Source organism: Miniopterus natalensis, chromosome 5, assembly GCF_054644295.1.
Source record: "Miniopterus natalensis isolate mMinNat1 chromosome 5, mMinNat1.hap1, whole genome shotgun sequence".
NCBI classification, from domain to species: domain Eukaryota; kingdom Metazoa; phylum Chordata; class Mammalia; order Chiroptera; family Miniopteridae; genus Miniopterus; species Miniopterus natalensis.
In genome coordinates, this window is record NC_142085.1 from 55,812,864 (window position 1) to 55,829,281 (window position 16,418).

At 36.5% G+C, this 16,418-nt stretch overlaps 1 protein-coding gene and 1 pseudogene across 2 annotated transcripts in view; both read right to left on the reverse strand.

The window, feature by feature from the left end:
• Window positions 1-16,418, reverse strand: part of PDSS2 (decaprenyl diphosphate synthase subunit 2) — a 185,853-nt gene that overhangs the window by 74,614 nt on the left and 94,821 nt on the right. For both annotated transcript variants that reach the window (XR_001603546.2, XM_016217501.2), the window contains exon 3: window positions 3,496-3,694. Coding sequence is in view for 1 of the 2 variants with exons in the window: in XM_016217501.2 (XP_016072987.1) it covers window positions 3,496-3,694 (199 nt within the window). In the remaining variant the exon portion in view is untranslated. The remainder of the gene's footprint in view (window positions 1-3,495; window positions 3,695-16,418) is intronic.
• Window positions 4,325-4,552, reverse strand: LOC107540691 (cytochrome c oxidase subunit 7B, mitochondrial pseudogene; annotated as a pseudogene).

Here is a 16,418-nt window from a genome sequence, read left to right on the forward strand (position 1 = left end):
TGAGAATTTTTCTTTCTTATAAAAGAAAATTAAAACATCATTAAATAGAAATCTAACTTTACCAAGATATTAACCATATGTGGAGAACTAAAGAAAACTTAATACTGCCCCAAAGAAATACTTATGGCCACCTCCTCCCTTCCCTTCCAAAAACCCTATTAATGGTTAGTATTATACTCAATCAAGTTAAGCTTCTGGGAACTCATTTAATAAAATTAGCCCTTGTCTGAGATATAACTTTACTTTCCTTTAAAAAATATTCTGATAGGAATACTGCCAAGTATTTAAATGAAAGGAATTGGTTTTGAATATGGGAGATTTGATTTATCAAAGAAAATTCTTGACTTTCAAGCATTTTAGTTACCCCTTATAGTATCCTCAGCATAAAATACTGATCAAATTATTTGGAAATCATCTATTATGATTAAAAGAGGGCTACTAAAAGCCTAGAGTTGTAGAACATCAATTACAGACCCCCTGGACATGGTATGCAAGGTCTTTAGCCAGGTCTTTCACAAAAAGTTTCTTTTGAAATTGACTTACAGAGCCTTCAATGTCCCTTTGGAGAAAAAGGTGCAAAGGATCCATGCTTTGGGTGAACAGGAGAGTTGCATAGAAGAAAGGCTTCAAGTCAACACACAACTACCAAATTAAAAAAGTACCATGGCCTAAAAAGGGAAAAAATTCCTCACCAGACAAAGGCTGGTAAAATGCAAATCTAAAAGTGTAAAGCTGTGCAGAGACCATGAAGATACTGGGCTCACTGAAGGGGAAGGAAATGCCTGGTCATTTTTATTTCAATGAGAAGATTCAGGCTGGACTGTTGATTGCATATGTTAAGTTTTTGTTTTTCACTGTTGTTGGGTTTTTGTTTTTTTTTTTGTACATCAAGTAGTGCTACTGAAATCTACTGCCTAATGGAGCAGATGGTGGAGGTCTTAGATTCTGGAACATTTATAGTGATGCATCTGAATGCTAAACACCAAGAGTAGATTTCACAGGCTGTGAATCTGATTTGATTTTGATGGGAGTAAAGTCTCCATTTCTCTGAACTTGAACCACGCTGAAAGAAAGAATGTGTGAATGACACAAGCCAGCTAAGGAAAAGGAACACATTAAATATTATTCCCATAATGTGAAGTGGTTAAAGTAAGTGAATACTTGTTTGTGTCACTATAGCATGATTATATTTATACTTAATACTACCACTTTAACTTTATATAATATTTTGTCAGAATAGCTTAAGTAAGCTTTGGTTTCTTTAAAGCAGGGGCCAGGCTGAGGGCTAATTACTAAAATGTGGACCTAGTTGCTCTGTCCAGACCATCTCTTCCTTTCAGGTATGTGGGTCTAATCCATGAGTGGCCAGTGTCTCTGGCTAGAGCTAGTCAAGTGCAGTTCAAGGCACCCAGAAACTACACCAGCCCTGCACTTTCTGAGACCTCCACCTTCTCCAAGACTCAAAGTTCACCACAGGCCATAGCAGGTGTGGTGAAGGGGGAAGATGAACGATGCAGCCAGAGTGGCTTCCAGGGACAACGGATCACTCAATCTTCCGTCTACATGTAAATTCCAGTAAAGGAGAGAATTCAGTGGGACCCATCAAAATAGACTATACACACAGACAATAGAGAAATTTGAGGGTGAATAAAAAGAGAATCAATGCCAAAATGGTAATAAATCTCTGGAGGGGGATTTGAGATGATCTATTATTTCATTTATATGGCAGATAATTTCTTATTTTAACTTCCTTTTCATGTAAATATATACTACGTATTAAAGATACTGTTCTATATTCTCCCTAAAACCCAGGCAGTCTGTCCCGTGAAAAATATGTGCTAGCTAAAGGTGTGATGGGAAGGTAGGACAGAGACTGCCACTTGTCTCCCATTATCTATTCTCTCTGTATCTTCCAGATTTTTGGCTGGACACATGGCTACTCACAATAAAGTTTACATTCCCTAGTCTCCCATATAGCCGGTATGGCCATATCATTAAATTCTGGCCAATAAGATGTAAGCAAATCCTCCAAACTGGGATATCTGAGAGTAAATGAGTGTAGTAAAATAATTAACATTTTATACTTTTTGAAATATATATTTATTAACTAATAATTAATTTTATTATATTGGTGGACCTGTAACTAGTTCTGTTAAAAAACTATTTGCAGTACTGCCAGGCGTGGCTTAGCAGTTGAGCATCGACCTATGATCCAGGAGATCGAGGTTCAATTCCAGGTCAGGGCACATGTCTGGGTTGCGGGCTCGATCCCCAATAGGGCACTTGCAGGAGGCAGCCGATCAATGACTCTCTCATAATTGACGTTTCTATCTCTCCCTCTTTCCCTCTCCCTTCCTCTCTCTGAAATTAGTAAAGGCATATTTAAAAAACAAACAAGCAAAAAACTATTTGCAAAAATAAAATTTCAAAAGAAATAAAAATAACATATATTCATATACATTAAAACAAAATAAAAACATATTGATGATCTGAATATAAAAAATAGTAAATTTGACCCAGTGATTCCACTCCTAGGAATGTATCCTAAGAATCCTGAAACATTCATCAGAAAGAATATATGCACCCCAATGTTCACAGCAGCACAGTTTACAATAGCTGAGATCTGGAAACAGCCCAAATGCTCCTCAGTAGATGAGTGAATAAAAAAGCTGTGGGACATTTACACCAAGGAATACTATGCAGCTGTAAAGAAGGATCTCGTGCCCTTTGGGACAGTATGGATGGACCTGGAGAATATTATACTAAGTGAAATAAGCCAGGCAGCGAAAGACAAACATCACATGATCTCACTTATACGTGGAATCTAAAGAACTTAATAAACTGATGAACAGAATAGATTCAATGACATGGAAGCATGGATCAGACTGACGAATGTCAGAGGGATGGAGGAGGGTGGGAGGAGGGTGGAAGGGGAGAGAGTTACCAAAGAATTTATATGCATATATGCACAACCCAAGGACACGGACAATGGTGGGGAGAGGGATTGGGAAGGGGGAAGGGACGGGGTGGAACAGGTCACTGGGGAGAAACAGGACATCTGTAATATTTTAAACAAACAAACAAAAAAATTTAAAAAAATAGTAAAATAATTATTCTGGGTACATATTCACATACTTTAATTCATTTCTTCAGTCCATGGGCTGACACTCTAACCATTGACCCAAACTGGCTAGGGAAACTTATATCTTCTTTATACTGAATATTTAACACTATCCTATAATTAACAAATAATTTCATTTGTAATAAAAAAAAAAAGAAATTAATTTCAAAATTCTTTCCTAACATTTACCAGTTTTATCTGGTGTTAACACTGCCATCATCATCATCATCACTATCATCATCATCACAACTTTACTGAGCATCTACACAGGGAGAGCTGGGGCAGCAGGGTGCACAGACCTCTGTGGCTTCTGCAGTCAACCAAGAGCCACCTAAAGGCCATTCGGACACAAGCAAACCCTGCCCCAGTTTTACCTTGGTGTTCTGGAGCAGAGCTAGTCCGTTGCAGGCATTTGCTAGAAGAAAGTCTCCACTCAAGATAGCTATTTTATTTCCAAAGTGCATGTCCTTCAGTGGCCCATCAGAAGATTGCAATTCATTTAAATTTACTATTCCACGATGTACAAGGAGAGCAGTGTGGATAAGTTCTGTGATCTCTGCCAAACTTCTTTGACTAAAACATAAAAGTAAGATTTGTCTGAATGTCAAGAATACCATCTTATCCCTAATGTGTGACTTTAGTTTTCAACAAAAAAATATTTATAGATTAGTCTTTTTTTAGGTTCTTTTTAATGACATTTTAAATTGAGATATAAATTACATCCATCACCACACACAGTTACAATTTTCTTGTGATGAGAACTTTTAAGGTGTACTCTCTCAGCAACCTTTAAATATACAATGCAGTATTATTAATGATAGTCATCATGCTTTAGTACATTATCTATTCCCATGACTTATTTATTTTATAACTGGGAGTTCGTACCTTTTGACCACCTACACCCATTTCACCTACTCCGCCATCCCGTCTCTAACAACCAACCACAAATCTGTTCTCTGTGAGTTCAGGTTTTTTGTGGTTTTATTTTTAGATTCCACATATAAATGAGATCATATGGTATTTGTCTTTCTCTGTCTGACTTATTTCACTTAGCATTTTGAAGTTTGTTGCTTTTTTTTTTTAAGGTTTCAATGTACTTTATTTCTTCAATTATGCCATATTTTAATGGGTACACAGTGCTTTTACTTGGCAACAATTATGAGCTGGTTTTGAAAGAATTCACTATTATACCAGCTGGGATGATTACTGATCTCTTCATTACTTTGGGGTAACTGCCAACAGGGACAGGTTCCATTGTATTCCAATCTGTATTGCTGTATATGTCCATATAGTGGCTCCACTAGCTAACACAGCATTACCATAAGTGCTATGGAAATCAGGTATACATTTCTGGTGGCTGTGCCTTGCCATTGTCTGCTGAATGCTTTGAATTCAGAAACAACTGAGTGCGTTTTTGGCTGAGGGAAACATCGTAAAGCTAAAGACAGAATTGTGGCAACCACAGCTGCTGGTTTGGGGCAACTCTGAGTCAAGCGCCCTTGCAAAAAGACTTTCGTGAAGTTTTTAATAGAGGCCTCTCCACTGAGTAGTTTGGGCTCTATATACAAGCAGATCTTGACACCTACCTTCTCTAAAACATTCCCCACTCTCTACTCCACGAGTCACCTGGATTCCCAGAGAAGCTGGCCAGTGGAGGGCAACGCGTCACAGTTCTGTTTTCTTTGTTCTCAGTATAACTTTCCCATGTCTGTAATTTTAGGATTTCTAAGAATCCTTAATAATGTCTAACCGAACTCCTATATGAGTGGGAATGCCAGACATTAGGTTAAGCACTTTTATGCATTATCTAATTTAATCCTAAATACAAAAGAAGAGTAAGTTCATGGTTTAGATTTAAATGTCATTACATGTCCTCCAAAATCACAAAGAATGGAGACATATAAGACTACTGAGAAGTTAATAGAAAATATTTTTTAAAAAGGAGCTAACATTTAAAATTATCCTTTAAAAGAACAACTAAAAGGAATAAAAATATATTTTATTACTACCCTGCAAATGTTTTCTAGTTTGAAAACCCATTCACTATAAAAATCCATAGTGTTACATTTCACAAAAATTGAACAATGAGATTATGGGCAAGTATAAAACTCAAGAAAGGTTAAGCACTGGATAAATCTTTTATGAAATTCAGCTTATAAAAGTAATAACCAGGCAAGCAAGAAATTGCAGTTGTTTTGAATTACCCTAAGGATGAAAATGAATTATTGTGAGCTTTTGATAAAGACATCTATAATCATAAAACAGCATTCAATAAATGAATAGCAATCTTTAAATGTCAAAAGACCAGAAACAACAAAAACAATGGTGATAATGAAAGTGAAAACCCATCATTTGTACAGTATCCACCACTACAAATAACTTTCATTTATATTACCTACTTGTGATTCTAATTATAGCAGGTCTGGAGAGATTAAACACCTGAATGAGAACACTCTGTTTATGAAGGACAAGGCTGGAACTCAGAGTCACCAAGTCATAGTGACCAATGATAATTTAAAATGTGTACTTAACTAATGAATAGTAAATAGGGGCGGGGGGGACAAAGTTACCACTGTTACCAACACTAGTATATGCCCACCACAAATATGTCCAATTTTTATCCTTAAGTTCTAAGCATCACAGAAGAGAATTTTGCTAGGAGAAAGTATATTATGAGCAGACTTGACTCTTTTGTTCAAGGTAACTGGGAAAAGTAATCAAGTTGTTTGCAAATTATCTGGTCAGAACCAAATCAAGAGATTTAGTCCAATCAGGAATCTAGATAATAGTTCTAATTTTGCCTCTAACGCCAGACTGTGGGCAAATCCCTTAAACTCTAGACCCATGGTTTTCTCACCACTGAAAGAAGGGGAACTGGAGATATAGTCCCTTCCAGTTCTAAGATTCAGGGATTTCAGTTCTAAAATTTAATATTTAGTTATAAAATTCTAAGTTTTGAGGGTTTAAAAAAACTACCTGGGTTGGCAGTTGTTAAAAAAAAAAAAAAAAAAAAAAAAAGGCTAAATAATTGCTATTATTAGTACCTATTTTTCTATAGGAAATAGAAATAAAATGACTGGTCATCTTGAAACCTGGCCTGTAATTCCACTATCTAGTACTGCGCTCTCAACCTCTAAGATTTTAGCATCAGATAACTCCAGATGACATTGTGCAGGAGTCTAATTTTGTGCACAGCAGAGCAGCAGTATGAAAGCTGGGAATATTTTCCTCTCATTATCTCATTCCTATTTTAGCCACCCAAAGCAATCTAGTAAACTTTCAATGTACTAGACTTAAAAAATTACCTTAAATAAAGGCCTGCATGCCATTTTATGCACATGTATTTTAGCACTCTTGGGTATTTTTTATGCTAAATCTTGATTGGAAAAGAGTCACAAATGAATGCCACTTATGTTAAGTAATCAGAGTAAGGAAGTAATTACCACATTGGACGTAACCCGGAGGATTAATCTATGTTTTCATAAGAATTTTCACCACATTACTTTCTTTCAATTGTATGTTGAACAACTTCATCTGTTTTCATCTATTTTCTTCCAACATTTCTCCAAACTTGTTAGCACTCTAAGCTTTAGAAATAAGGATAGCAGACACTGCTAGCTACCGACTCACTATTTCCTTCCTCACTACTAACGCATCTTTGATTATATTTGGAGTAACAATGTCCTCACTTAAAACACTTGTCTCCCCAAGGTCCCTGAGACTAGAAGTGATCATGTAGCACAGTCTGGCCAATGAAAGTAGGTAGAAGTTCACTGGGCAAAGTTTCTGAGAAATCTACCGAGTTCCTGATCTAAGAGGACAGATTCAGTTGATGTGCACCTCTGGCGTTTTGGGCCTACCCTTTTTTCTTGTCTGGAATACGGCCCAATGGCCTGGAGGCACAGTAGACACCTAAGGATCCTAAAGGGAGTTCCCAATCCAAGAACAGTGAGCAAGAGGAAAGGAGAACCCTGGGCCCTTAATGACTTCTTGAAGTCAGCTCGGATGTGCCCATCTCTACACATTTTATTATCAGAGTTAAATAAACACTGCACTTCTTTAAGCTACTGTTTGTTAGAGTCCTCTTATCTGTAGCCAAGTGAATTCCTGAAAGATACTCAATAAAAATTATACTACAAAAATGGTAAAGACACTTTATGTTCATATTTCTGTACTCTGGTTTTATTCACCTAATACTATCTCTTGGAGATAGTTCCATATATTACTTACAAATAGAGAAGTTCCACATTTTTTACAAACAGAGAATCTCCTTGTTCTATTTAACACCCATCTCTATAGAGGTTCATTGTGTAGCTGTGTCATGCCACTTTTGCTGCTATAGGGTGAATAATAAATCTATATTTGTTTACAGTATTTTTAAGAATCAGCCCCTGTGCCAACTCCTGTGAAGTCTCCCCTCATTTCCCCAGAGTTAGCTCCTGCGCTTTAAAGCATCTCAACACAGCACATTCACTGTGCTAACTGGGCTAGTTTCCTTAGCCATCTATCTTTCTGCCATGTCTCTCCCTCACTACACTGTGAATTATAATACCCTATTTCCCTGGCTGCCTATAAATACTTGTTAAATGAATAGCTCTTTGCTTAACAATCAATTGTGTAAAGCAGCTGATGTGCCACAGTATTTAAAACATGCAATACCTGACTATTTAGTCAGGGCCACTGACCTCTTTTCCTTTAGATTGTCAAATAAAAAAATGACAACAGCCAACAGAACAATAGTCATCTGATGTGAATGACTCAGGATTATACCTTTTTTTTTTTCCAAATCGGGAAAAAATGTAACCTATTTTTTGGTGTGCCGTAGAATTTTAGTAATCAGTTTATGTGCCATGAGATAAAAGGTTGAAAACTGCTGGTATAAAGGTACAGGGAATTGTTACCATTCTTAGTTTCATAAGGAAAAGAATGATGTCAACTAAAAAGTCAGGTTTATGGAATCAGAGATGGAAGTGGCCCCAGAGGTCAATTAACCTCAATTAACCCCTTCCAGGGATGAGCGATAACAAATTACACAGGAGCCAGGTCTGCTGATTAATAGTTTTAATTATTAGAAATTGTTCCTTATATTAACTTGAAATCTCTTTAAATGTTTTACATTTTCTAATTGATGTTAAACTAGTCAGAGGGTCAACTGTGTTTCAACACACAGGCAAGGAAGACCAAAGACAACAGAGTTGCCTTCTCTTTCTTTTTCCATTTTTCCTTTTCTTCTGCCTTCCCTCCTTGCTTTCCTTCATTTCAGAGGTTTAACAAAATACAGAAGAGTTCAGAGAATAACATAATAAAAACATAATATTCCACTTAGAAATAACAAATGTTTACGCTTTGTCATTTTTAACAGTTTTTAAAGATGCATTTAAAAAGAAGTTTGTATTTTGGGTATTTTAAAACATTCTGAAGTGGAAAATATAACATAAAGCACCTCTGTGGACCCTAATCTTGTTTCAGCTACACCTTTCACTATCTTTCCAGATTATTTTGAAGTAAATGCCAGATATCATGTTATCTCATCTGCAAATACTTCAGATATCCTATATTTTAAAATGCCTAATTTCAATTATGGCTTTTACTATCTAAATTAACTGTTTTGAGCCAATGACTTACTGTATGCTGAACTATTTTATACAAAAAAATTTTGCAAGCATAATAACTCAATCAACAAATTAATAAAATAATGTAAAACTCATAACAGCTATCTGAGGTAAGCATTATCATCTCTACTGTGCAGAAGGGAGCTGGGCTGGCAGACTAACTTGCTCGCGTTCACATAGCTAGTAAGCTGCAGAGCTGGATTCAAGCCCAGAGCTCTCTGATTTTAAAGCCCAGGCTCTTTGCATATCAATAGGTAACTAATAAGAACCCCAAACACAACATGTACAAAATTCAGGATGTCTCTGAAAGCATTTAAATGGTAGGTAAGAGTCATTTTTTAAAAAGATTTTTTATTTATTTTTAGAGAGAGAGGAAGGGAGAGGGAGAGAAGCATCGATGCTAGAATGAAGCATCAATGGGCTGCCTCCTGCACACTCCCTACGGGGACTGGACCTGAAACCCGGGTATGTGTCCTGACCAGGAAGTGAACTGTCAGCCCTTTGGTGCAGAGGACAACGCCCAACCAACTGAGCCATACTGGTCAGGGCAGTTAAGAGTCATTTACTTAAAATAATTTTGTTTGAATCCTAAAAGGCTTTTTAAATTGTAAAACTGACTTTTATGCCCATGTAGAAAAAATAACTTGAAAATTACAAAGAAAATTTTGGAAAATAAAATAAAAGGCCTGCCATTCTAGATTTTAAAACTTATTATGAAGCTACTGCAATTTTTAAAACTATAGTACTAGTATCACAAGAATAAACTAATAGATTAGTGGAACAAAATCCAGAAAGATATCCAAATGTATTTGGAAAATAAATTATTAATGGTTAAGATAACATTTCAAATTGTTAGGGAAAAGACGAATTATTCTTGTAAAAGATGTTGGGGCAACTGGCTACTGATTAAGAAAAAAAAAATAATAAAGTTAGACCCCTACCTTACTCCATAGGAAAATTTTTTTTTTTCTGGAAATAAAGATCTGAATCTGAAAAAACAAATGTACAAATTTAAGTCAAAAGGTAAAAAAGAAAAAAAAGATTCAAGACTAAAAACCTACTTGAAACCACAGCTCTGTGGCTCATCTTGATGGATATAAAATACCATTGTTTTTTTAAAATTTAGGAAAACATTCTTACGGTGAGACCTTGGGGTGAGAAAACCTTGCAAAATAAAATAGAAAGTTAGGAAGCCTAAAAAAAAAAGAGGACACATTCGAGTTACAATATACAAAAATGTTTATATAAACCATAAAAAAGACCAAGGCAAACAAAGACTTGAAATAAAGTATTTGCAATACATACAATAGACAGATTATATTAAAAATATGCGTGCAGCTTGTCCAAATTGGACAAGAAATTGATAAGAAAAAGATAAACAGTTCAAGAGCAAAATGGGAAAGAAGATGAAGAGGTAATTCTAGAAGTAAATGGCCAAAAACCACACAGAATGATGCTCAACCTCACAAATAGTTGGGAAAGTAGTATTATAATAATAATGAGATAATATTTTTAGTCCATTAGCTTTGCAAAAATGGAAAAGATCAGAAATGAGGCGAGCAGGAAGATGAAGACACCATTAAACCCATCACTTAGCTCCCAGCTCAAAACCCTCCAGTGGCTCCCCGTCTCACTCGGGGTAAAAGCCAAAGTCTCTCCAAGGTCGAACACAATCTGACCCAGCTCCTCTCCCCTCTCCCCTCTCTGACTTCATTTGCTACTCTCTTCCCTCCCTGATCACTCTTCTCCAGCTACATTAGCTTCCTCAGTGTCTCTTGAACATGCTGAGCCTGTTCTTGCTTCAGGGCCCCTGCCCTTCCCTCTATCTAGACCCATCTTCCCTGACATATATGCAAGACTTAGTCACTTGCTTCCTTTGGGTCCCTTCAAAGTTCACTTGATGAGTAAGGCCTTCCCTGCTTACTCCATCTACAGCTACAACCCTCCCACCCTCACCAGCACTCCCAATCTCCACTTCCTGCTTTTTCCCCCCATAGCACTTATTGCCACCTGACACACTAGCTGTTCTGTGTTTTGTTTCTCTCTCCACAGCCACACAGAGAAAGCGCCAACAAGGGCAAAGAATGGAGTGGGCAGGGGAAGAAGCAGATCAGAGCAAGAGTGTCTAAGATATACTTCCAAAATACCAAAAGTCAAAAATATCAAGGCATATGAATAATAATGAAAAGAAAAAGTGTATGTTCTTAATAAGTATATGCTCTTAATGCCAGGTAAGAGAATCTTTCATGGTGATAAACTTTAATTATGTGTTAAATATTAATTTTTTTATAAGTAGGCCAGACCCCAAACTCTAAGAAATTCATTCAATTCATTACAGTAATTATAGAAACATAATGATTTTCCTGTTTTGCCATTTATTCATGTTGATAACCTAAGTGAAAATGGAACTTTGAATTTTGGGTTTGCCGTGATCACAGCATTCAAAACTAATCTTGTTTCATCCCTGTATTTGGAAATGAGAATTCTGATTTAAAAACAGGTGACTGAAACCAAAAATCTCAACCATTAAAAGCAAAATGGCAAAGCTGAAGGCTATAGTAATGGTGACCTCCAAATACAGATGGAGTCACAGGTTCAAGGGCTGAAAAGAATGACCAGGCCTTACTTCCAGCTCTGACCACATGCACTAGGCAATCACCAAAAGTGCTGTGGGCCTCCGTTTTTTTTGTTGTTTTTGTTTTTTAGTAAAGCGAACCTGACATTTTAACTTAGACCAGTTTGCAGCTGATCTCATTCAAAGAGAGTAGATACTTGAGTCTATGTTAGAGTTTTGCCGTGCTATGAAAACACAAGGTCTGTAAGTGAAGGGGAAAAAAGACAAAAATCCTTAAGCAGTGCTTCAGTAGAAGCCTTTAAAACAAAGTTCTTCCATATTCAGTACTGTAATTTTGAACTACTGGGAGTTATACAGAAATATAATTTTAAAATAATCATAGCTTAACACAAAGACTTATCTCTCTTGATTTATTTCCAAAAATGAAAGCTCAGTATCTTTCATATTTTTAAGTAAAATTATATATATTTATATATACTTAAGGTATATAAAATGCTATTTTGATAAACATACACATAGTGAACTGAAATCATTATTATAGTCAAGCTGATTAACATATCCATCTCCTCACATAGTTACTGTGGTTTTTTTAGAAGAAAGCTCAGTATTGCCCTGGCCGGTGTAGGCTAGTGGTTAGAGCATTGGTCCCGACACTGAAAGGTCAAGGGTTCAATTCCCAGTCAAGGGCACGTACCTGAGCTGCAGGTTTGATCCCAGTCCTGGTCGGGGTGCGGGTGGGAGGCAACTGATCTATGTGTCTCTCTCACATCAATGTGTTTCTTTTCTTTCTCCCTCTCCCTCCCACTCTCTCTAAAAATCAATGGAAAAAATATCCTCAGGTAAGGATTAACAAAAAAAAGAAAGCTCAGTATTGATGTGTTCTGCAATTAGTTCCCTCCATACATGCTGACCAATCTACTAAGAGGTGAGCCGCCTTCATGGTGGTAGTGATGCTTGAGAAAGCAGAGGTTGCTGGGACTCAACAAGAAGTCACTCTAGTTATTACCAGAAATTAGCCAACCAAACAAAATTTGTAATTCATGTTCTCTTTATGCATGAACATAAAGTTCTGCTTAGTGATAACTAACACACCTATGAAACTAATAAAGCGTAACTATGCCAGGTAACTTACTGTATTTAAGAATATTTTCAGAAACATTATTTTGAATAACTAGACACAAACTTGACATTGTCAACACATAATTATCCTGCAGGTCAACTAGATACTTGTTATGATGAGGAAGAGGGTAACTAGTAGTATCTGGTTTCTGGAAACAGTTTAAGTTGGCCTGCTTTCTGCCAGAGAAGCAAAGGAAAAGCCTAGCTGGCATTGTTATGTAGGTCTCTCTAATTACTTTTTGGTTTGGGTATCACAAAAAGGGTTAAAAATACTTGCGACTACCAAAAAAGCCTAATAAGACATCTGGGTGCTGCGGCTGTCACTGTAAGGGCAGCCCTTGGAGGGAATGCCCGTATCAATTCGGTTTATCAGATGGACAGCTGATCAACATTAAACAGACTTGCTCTGGGCAGGCTGGGCTGAGCTTCCTGACATGAATTCCAATGAGAGCCCTCTGCACGCTGCCACCGAGCCTGCCATTTTTTACTGCTGCAGCTCCCTGGACATATGGGAATCCCTAGCGATGAGCACATAAAGCTGCCTCTAACTCAAGTGACGGCTCATTTCCCCCGGCTGAAGGCAGACATTAATATCCTGAGGAGATCAGACCCGCCTCTCTGACCCCCATCTACCGAAGCAAAACGACTGTCCTAGTTTTTCATTTAATAAGCTTTTAATGAAGAAACCCATAACCCCCTCTCTGACTGCAACACAGTTCTACATTAAAAGGTTACACAAATACATCCGATTCCATGTCAAAGTTTTCCAAAATATCTGTCCCTCTCCCCACTGGAGAGTAGTCTGTCACCCCCCCCCCCCCCCCCCCCCAGTGCTAGTTCTTCCCGCTGCAGTGCAGGAGTTCAGTCCCTCCCTCCCATGATTATGAGAATTATGAGCCGTCTCCATGGCACGGCAGGCGGAGACTTAAAGAACTGGTTACGAAGAGCGTGCTGGTGTCTCCATTTTCATTACGTACTTTTTTCTTGGAAGGCTCATCATTTAGCTACGAAAACTGCTTCAGGCACAACCAGACTGGGAGAAATGACAGTCCAGGGACAACCCAGAATGTACACCAGAAAATGCTTCTGAGTTAAATTAGAATATGAGAAAGCTAAAAATGTTTGGTGAATTGGGGTTGGCATACCTACTTTGGTTTTAGGAGGGATAAAAGGATGCATGATGGCAAATGAAGAAGCCAAGCAGATTTGTACCTGTGAATCATGAAGGTGGCTTAACAATGAGAGAAATCGGAATCATTGCTGAAGTTGAGTGCCGGGCCCATTGCCTACTGCCAGGCTCTGTGAGCTCTGAATTGCTTCATGAGGTTTGAGTTTTCTCTCCTTAAGAAAGCAAGTAGGGGTTAGGAGAAAAGTGAAGGCTGTATGCTCAATGGGGCACAGGAAGCACTGCAGGAAAGAAATGTCATTCTGCAAAGATCTCTCCAACTAATAATAGGAGGCAGCGATGAACTGAAAAGGGAACCTTGGCAGGCTTCATTTAGACCACGAAACATGTCTAAGGCTGGGAAGGGAAGGTGAGAGTAACAGGGAAAAGATGTTTCCTATGGAAAAAAGTGTCAGGGCATAGGCTCTGCAGTGAAATGCTGTATATTAGACTGCTCATAATGCCATCTAATCAACCTAGGTATCTAGAGACATGAAAACAAGTCCTAAATGTTCCCCCAAATATTTCACCGGGTCTTTTCACTGATGAATAAAAGTAGAGTGGCTCACCACCATGTTTAAATCACAGACAATAAAAGCTATGAGCAGGTACTCAGTGTATAGGTTAATGTACAATTAATGTGCTATGTCTCAGATACTATGATTTTTAAATATAGCATCTCATTTAATCTTCACATTTAGTTATTAACCCTGTTTTACAGATGAGGAAATGGATTTCCACAGGGGAAAATTATCCAGGAGATGGCAAGACAACAATCTGAACATTAAATGGAAAGGAGATCTGAAATCAAGTGACATTTCCAAATACCTCTGTAAACAATCAGATTCTACAAAATACTTTTGTTACTATGCATTAAATTATTTCAAACTGCAGACATGACTATAAAAATTCTTGATAGCATCACTGAAGGCTATTCAAAGAAAAAAGTTTTATTGAGATATAAATTACATATCATAAAATTCACCCATTTTTAAGTGTACAATTCAATGAATTTGTAGAGTTGTGCAACCATCACTATAATCTAATTTTAGAACATCTTCCTAAAAAATAAACCTTCATTAAGAGTCATTCCTTATTTAGGCTGTCTTGATTTCCACTTTCGTTTTCAAGTATGTGGAATTTTTAATAAAATTACTATAAACAGCAACAATATAAAATGGAAATGTCAACATAGTTTTACCGAAAAAAATTACAATCTGTAGCAAACAGTAAAATGTCCATATAATGCATATGTTCTTGAAAGCCAAATATGAATGATATATTAGGTGTCTAAAAGTAATGCTTGTTTTTAAAAAACTGACTATAAGGTATCTCAAAGGACAGATGCAGAATAATATCCATATATAACATTCAAGCAAATCACTTTGAAAGGCAAATATATAGCTTATTTAGTCACCAAAAAATAAACTTTGTTACTTTATAATCACATCTTATACTCCAGGCAAGCATTAAGTTTCACATTTCTTTAGTGTGTTTTTTGTTTACATCTATAGAAATAACAGAAATGTTCAAAGGGCTGCCACAGCCTTGGGAGGAAAGGAGTAACACATACATCAAAGCAATGAAAAAGTCAGTGACTCACAATTTAGATTCTATTAAAAGCTATCTCCATTCATTCTTTCAAACTGCATCACTTTATTTAATTCCAATATAGACTTATTGTGTGTTCACTGAGATGAAACTCTATGACTACTGATTTTAAGTGAAACAAGTGTGCCATCCAAATTCCTTTTTCATAGAAAAGTGGCACAAGAAGATGAAAAGGTGAGATTAAAAGTCACCTTTAAAAAAACATCACAACTATTAAAAGGTCTACTTACAAAAACGAGTCATGCGAGTCAGATAAGAGCATACACTTACTGTAAAAAGTCAAAACAATATACAAGTATATACAGCTAAGCTGTTCAGATGGTAGACACTAACTACATGTAGCTATTAAGCACTTGAAATGTCACTGGTCTGAATCCAGATGTGCCAAAAGAGTTAAAGACTTAGTACAAAAAGTTTTAAATATCTTCAATAATAAGTGTTTTACACTGACACATTGAAATGATAATATTTTAGATATATTCATTTAAGTAAAATATATTAACATTAATTTTACTCACTGGTTTCCTTCTACAATTTTTAGCAAATTAAAAATTATATTCCCATGGGGACACACCAGGTTCACCATCCTCCTTCCCCAGAAGTTCTTTCTTTTACATTTTAGCATATTTTCTTTCAGAATTTTGTTATATGTGTTTAACATATGTTTACAAACATATAACAAATGCAGTACATTTGTAAACACAGAGCAAATGCTACGCATTTTTCCATGAAAATGAGTTCATATTATATATACTGCACTGTAACTTGAGTTCATACTAAACATATTGTACTATATTTATTTAGTCACTTAATGTAGTTTGAAGAATTTTCTTGTCACTACATATGGTACTACCTAATTCTTTTTAATGATGGATGTTTATCCACAGTATGGATGTACATAATGTTCTCCAAACTCCATTAAATAAGATTTAGGTCACTTTCTATTTTCTATTATTATAAACAATGCTGCAATGAACTCCCTGATACATATATCTATGTGCATATGTGGGAGTATTTCTGTAGGATAAACCCCTAGAAGTGAAATGACAGGGTGAAAGAGCATGTTGCTTAAAATTGTGTTAGCTATTGCTAAATGGGCTATTCTACTTTCGAAACAAAAGGGTAAATGATCTGGTTTTTGGCTATCTATAATTTCTCCATGAGCCTCTGATATGATAGGGAGATAAACTTCATGTCAGGGATTATTTAGTGAAA